Source organism: Pinus tabuliformis, chromosome Q (genome assembly GCF_031772625.1).
Source record: "Pinus tabuliformis cultivar Carrire ecotype Pingquan chromosome Q, CPIR1, whole genome shotgun sequence".
In the NCBI taxonomy this organism is placed as follows: Eukaryota; Viridiplantae; Streptophyta; class Pinopsida; order Pinales; family Pinaceae; genus Pinus; species Pinus tabuliformis.
Genome location: NC_142296.1, coordinates 558,994,276 through 559,000,010, shown reverse-complemented (window position 1 = coordinate 559,000,010; position 5,735 = coordinate 558,994,276). Strand labels below are relative to the sequence as shown.

General features: G+C 42.8%; 1 protein-coding gene across 1 annotated transcript; it reads left to right on the top strand.

Moving 5' to 3' along the window:
* The first annotated feature begins 1,127 nt into the window (after positions 1-1,127).
* LOC149220664 (uncharacterized) lies at positions 1,128-5,270 on the top strand. Its single transcript, XM_089387159.1, has 4 exons — positions 1,128-2,088; positions 2,248-3,155; positions 3,303-3,815; positions 3,906-5,270. Exons 1-4 carry the CDS (start codon positions 1,128-1,130, stop codon positions 5,268-5,270), a joined length of 3,747 nt encoding a protein of 1,248 aa, XP_089243285.1.
* The last annotated feature ends 465 nt before the right edge of the window (positions 5,271-5,735 follow it).

Genomic DNA, 5,735 nt, shown 5'->3' with positions numbered 1-5,735 from the left:
CAGCGCAATTGGCATATTGGGAACATCCCTATTCTATTAAAGAAATGGACACCCTTGTTCGATGCTTTCAAGGAGAGAACCGACGAGTTTCCTGTGTGGATTCGTGCCCCGGGTTTGCCTTCTTTCCTGTGGACAGAAGAAGTGTTTAAAACCATTGGTAATAGATTGGGGGTATATCTGGAGGCAGATATGTCCTTTGTGCATACAAAGGACCGTTCGATGGCGCGTATTCTGGCCACCCTTAATCTGAGCAGAGGCTTAGCAAAAACAATTAATCTCCAGTATAAGGATTACGTTTTTGAGCAGATATTAGATTATGAATATCTGCCGTTCCGATGCCATCTCTGTCATGAGTATGGGCATTTGGCTAATGATTGCCCACAGACGCGAAGAAGACGACACTTCCGGCGGGCCTCAGTGAACAGAGGAAATGTCCAAGCTCCTGACCATCTTCCCATGGATAACGAAATTCCGGAGATGCATGGAGTTGCGGATATGGAGGCAGAGGAAACTGATAAAGCCCCAGTGGATGTAAATGTCCCGAACCAAGAGGGATCTCAGGAAATTGCAAACTGTTCGACAGTGCATATGGAGGAACCTGTCAAAGAATCGGAGATCGCGGAGGAGAATGTTAAGGCAGTCCCGGCAATACAAGATCAACGCGAAGACGAAGAAAAGGGTATGTCAAGGACCTTTCCTTCTTCTCATTTTTTGCCTGAGCATGTATCGTTTACTCCGCATGTTACATCTCAAACCTGTAATGTACATGAATATTATGTTGATGAAAATATGGAAAATACTTCTGTATCCCATTCCATAGACTTTATTGCTGATGCTTTACCAGCTCTGGATATTAACCGTGAAGACCTTTGGCCCCCCCTCACTCCTTCTGTTACCAGATCTCCTTGCCCTTATAACTTGAGATCTATGGGAGGGAAACCTAGTGACTCAGGGCCTATAGGCGGATTGGGACAGCCCTCTGAACAAAGTTGCACCAAAAATAAGAGAGGTAGGAAATCGGATATATCCAAAGCAAAGATAAAAGCAAAGCTTGATGTTGCAGATGGCAAACAATACTCTATCCCGGGGGTTCTTAGAGCAGGCCATCCCCCTGAGAGGGTTATAAAATGATCCTGACATCCTGGAATTGTAGAGGTTTGGCCAGCAAACCTAAAAAACTGGCCTTAAAAGAGTGGATAAACAATTCAAATCTGGATGTTATCTTTCTGCAAGAAACTTTGGGGAAGGCCGTTGAGATTGAAGCCATGCTAAAATCACTTCTGCCAGGGTGGTCATTTACTGCTATTGACTCTTCTGGTCACTCGGGGGGCATCGCCATTGGAATTAAAGAAGGACGGGTTAAAATTTTAAACCAATGGGGTATGAAAAATGTCATGGGCTTGGAGGTTATTTTCCCAGATTTCTCTTTCCCTATTACTTTAGTAAATGTCTATGGGCCCTGTCAGGACAGGGAATCTTTTTGGGAAGATCTGATGTTAAAATCGATGATGAAGACCCCTTACTTGCTTCTGGGTGGTGATTTAAATTTCTCCATAGGCAGAGCTGAAGCTTGGGGGCCATCTGCTAGAGAAGACCCGCTCTCAGATTTTTTCCTTAACCTCATATCGGATAATAACTTCTCTGACCCTTATCCGATCAAATTAAAGCCTTCCTGGAGAAATCGAAGAGTAGGTGAAGATCGCATTGCTAAAAGACTTGACCGTTTCCTGATAGCTGAGCCCCTGTTAACAAAAATTCCCATGATCAAACAGTGGGTTGAGGAAAGAGGAAATTCGGACCATTTCCCTGTTTTTCTAGACCTTTTCCTCCCTCCTCCCAAGCCTCCCGCCCCTTTCAAGTTCAATCCTGCTTGGCTTCAAGACCCCACATTCTGCAATCTGTTTAATAATTCATGGAGACATCCTGCACCAAACTCAGATGAGGATAGGGGTTTTTTGTTCATGGAGAATCTGAAAAATCTGAAGAAGGCCACAATCTCCTGGGCAAAGGAAAGAAAGCTGAAGCAAAATAAGGAGGAGGAATCAATTAGGGAGGAACTGAAGCAATTGGAAAGTATGGAGGTAGATGGTTATTCCTCCCAGTCATCCAAAGACAGAATCCTCCATTTGGAGAAACAACAAAATAAAATCCTACTGGATAAGGAAGAAGAATGGAGGATAAAAAGTAGGGCAGTCTGGATAAAATCGGGGGATGAGAATACTAAGTTTTTTCATAACTATGCTAAAGGTAGGAAAGCTGCAAATACTATCTGGCGACTTAAAGACGAAGAAGGGAGGACTGTCAATTCCTTCTCAGAGCTCTCTGGGTTAGGGAAAAGACATTTTCAAAATATTTTCTCAGATTCTGGGGAGGCTACTATTGCAGAAGTCATCCAAACGGCGCAAAGTTTTCCTAGGTTCATTGAGGAAGATGAATCAGAAGATCTGTCTTCCCCGGTCTCAAAGGAGGAGGTTGAAGCAGCTATGAAGCTCATGGGCAAGGATAAGAGTCCAGGGCCAGATGGCTGGACAATAGAACTGTTCCTCCACTTTTTTGATCAATTAGGAACTGAAATTACTGAAGTAGTTGAAGAGTCGAGACAGAAAGGAGCAGTCTATAGACCTTTCAATTCAACTTTTATAGCTCTTATTCCGAAGAAGGATGATCCGGAAAGTTTCGAAGATTTTAGGCCTATTTCCTTGTGTAATTGCATCTATAAGATTATTGCAAAGGTTATTGCGCTCAGATTAGCTCCTCTTCTATCTCAAAACATATCGATGGAACAATTTGGCTTCCTGGATGGAAGACAAATTCATGAAGCCATTGGTGTAGCTCAGGAGGTTATTCATAGTATCAGAATGAAGAAAAAGAAGGGAGCTGTGCTCAAAATTGACTTATCAAAAGCATATGACCGGATCAGTTGGCTCTATTTGCGGATGTTGCTGACTCACCTTGGCTTCAACTATTCCTTTGTTAGCTGGATCATGGGATGCATCACAAATGTCAGCTTTGCAGTTCTGGTTAACGGTGCAGCCTCCTCTTTCTTCAATAGTCAGAGGGGACTAAGGCAAGGCTGCCCATTATCTCCCCTCCTGTTTCTTCTTGTGGCAGAAGGGCTAAGCAGACTAATTCATAAAGCCAGAAGATCGGAGAAGGTAAAGGGTATCGAGGTAGCAATCAATCTCTTCATCACACACCTTCTTTTTGTTGATGATATTTTGATTTTCTCTAATGGCTCCTCTGATGAACTAAAGGAGTTAAAATGCATTTTTGATCTTTTCCTTAAAGCCACTGGAATGCAGATAAACTCAAGAAAGTCCCAAGCTTGTGTGGCAGAATTTGAAAGAAGGGAAAGGAATAGTCTGGCTAATTTATTCCCTTTCCCCATACAGTCCCTGGATATTCCTTTCAAATACTTGGGATTCTGGTTAAAGCCTGTTGGTTACAAAAAAGAGGACTGGAACTGGCTCATAGCCAAGATTGAAGCTAGAATATCACATTGGAGCTTCAGATGGTTATCCAGAGCTGGGAGGCTGACTCTTATCAAATCAGTTCTTCTAGCTATACCGGTTTACTGGGCCGCCCTCACATGGATTCCCAAAGGAGTGATGGAGAAAATCAGGAAAATTTGCTGTAGATTTCTTTGGGCTGGCTCAAAGGAGTGCTCAGTGTTACCTTGGGTAGCTTGGGACAAAGTGGCCAGACCAAAAGAATGGGGAGGATGGGGCATTAAAAGACTTCCAGACTTCAGCCTCTCTCTAGCTACTAAATCTGGATGGAGGCTATTAACTCTGGAAAACTTATGGACAAAAGTGGTAAAAAGGAAATACATTGACCCCATCCCTTTGGAAGACTGGATTCGGAGTCAAAATAAGAAAATAAAAAATGTTTCTGCCATATGGAAGGCCACGGTGGAAGCTTTCTCAGTGATTGAACAAGGCCTAGCCTGGAAAGTAGGCGATGGTAGACTTGTCAGGATTGGCAGGGATCCTTGGGTTGGATGCAATGAAGACTTTGCTTTATCACCTGGACTTCTCAGACATCTGGAAAGTAAAGGTATTACAGCACTAAATCAGGTGGATAAGGTCGGACAGTCTACTATTTGGGGACAGGCTTGGAAGGATGATGTTGATTTGGGAATAAATGCCAGATGGAAGGCGGAATGGGAGGGTTTCACAAAAGAATTACAACGTTCAAATGTCAGGATAAAAGATGAACCTGATTGCTTGATGTGGGCCCAGAGTAAATCAGGGGAATACTCGCCTAAAGATGGATACCTCTTCTTGATGGGAAAGAAAGGTTGGGGTGTTCTGGATTGGTGGGCCAAAAGTTTGTGGAAAATCAAAAGCCCAGCAAAGGCCAGACTTTTTCTCTGGTGTATCTTAAAAAGGAAGGTTCCAACTTGGGATATTTTACAGGCAAGATTCTTAGTTGGGCCTGGTAGATGTCCCCTATGCAAGTCTGAAGATGAATCCATAAATCACCTTTTCATTTCTTGTGCCTTCACAAGACAGATTTGGGAGGAGGTCACTGCGCTGCTCAGTATAAATGCTCTGTGGGGTCAGGAGTCTTTGGAGTCAGCTTGGAGAAAATGGTGGCAAGACTTCCCGGAAGGAAACTTGAGGAACTTGCCTCCCATTTTTTGCTGGGGAATATGGCTAGCCAGGAATAATAGCATCTTCCAAGACAAGGCCACTCCCTCCTCCGTCATCGCCATTAACATCGCGGCCATATACACTGCCTTACCGCCCCCTGAGCCTAAAGATCCTAATCCTAAGCAAAATCAAATCAACATACAGGAAGGCATCCCTTGTGGTTTCTTTGATGGGGCTTCGCAAAATAACAGGGCTCGAGCTGGCCTGTGCATTCATATCAATCTGGAACACACTTTAAAAGCTTCTGTTGGGTTGGGTTCTGGCACTAATAACTATGCGGAATTATCAGCTCTTCGCTACCTATTATGCTGGCTTCTCCACAGAAACATAAACACGATTCAGATTTTTGGGGACTCTCTAAATGTCATAAATTGGGTCAATGGAAAAGCATCTTGTCATAATCAGATTCTGAGGACTCTTGTGGAAGAAATCTCTTTTTTAAAAGAATCTTTTAATATTTTTTCTATCTGCCACATCTACAGGGATAGAAATGAAGAAGCAGACCAGCTATCTAAAGCTGGTGTTCAACAGGATATGGGCGAATGGACCATAGAAGAGAAAAAACAGGGGCATTCAGTTATATCAAATATGCCTCCTTATGCACAGGCTCATTGACATCTTGCCTTTCAGCAACTTTTTTGACAATAGTTTTTGTAGCGGCTTTATATAGCACCTGTATATTTATGTATTTTTCCAGCTATGTTTAATTAGTTTTTTTTCGTCTTCAGCAGCAGTACTTTTAAGACACAGCAAACAGACTTTTTTCTTTTCGTTTGAAACTGTCACCGGGCTATAAAACATATCTATTTTTTCTGATGTTTGGGGTTGTTTTCCTTCTGTTGAAGGAGACCCCAGGCTTTGGTTTTGTTTTTAAGTTTCTTCATGGCTGCCATGGCGCCTCCGTTTGGAAGGTTGTTTGTACAGGTTCCGTGTCCTACAGAACAGCAGAAAAGCTCCTTAAATGTTGAGCAGAACAGCAGACTTCTTAGCCAGCTGTGATGGCATATGATACAATTGCTTGTAAAACTTTTTATAGCACTTAATAAAAAGTTTTGATTTTTTCCCCGGAAAAAATGAAGA

Coding starts and splice junctions, on each gene's coding strand:
- LOC149220664 (XM_089387159.1), top strand. CDS start 1,128: ATGATCCTGACATCCTGGAATTGTAGAGGTTTGGCCAGCAAACCTAAA. Junction 2,089..2,247: donor GGAAAGTATGGAGGTAGATG/GTTATTCCTCCC, acceptor ACTATGCTAAAG/GTAGGAAAGCTGCAAATACT. Junction 3,816..3,905: donor AAAACTTATGGACAAAAGTG/GTAAAAAGGAAA, acceptor GCCATATGGAAG/GCCACGGTGGAAGCTTTCTC.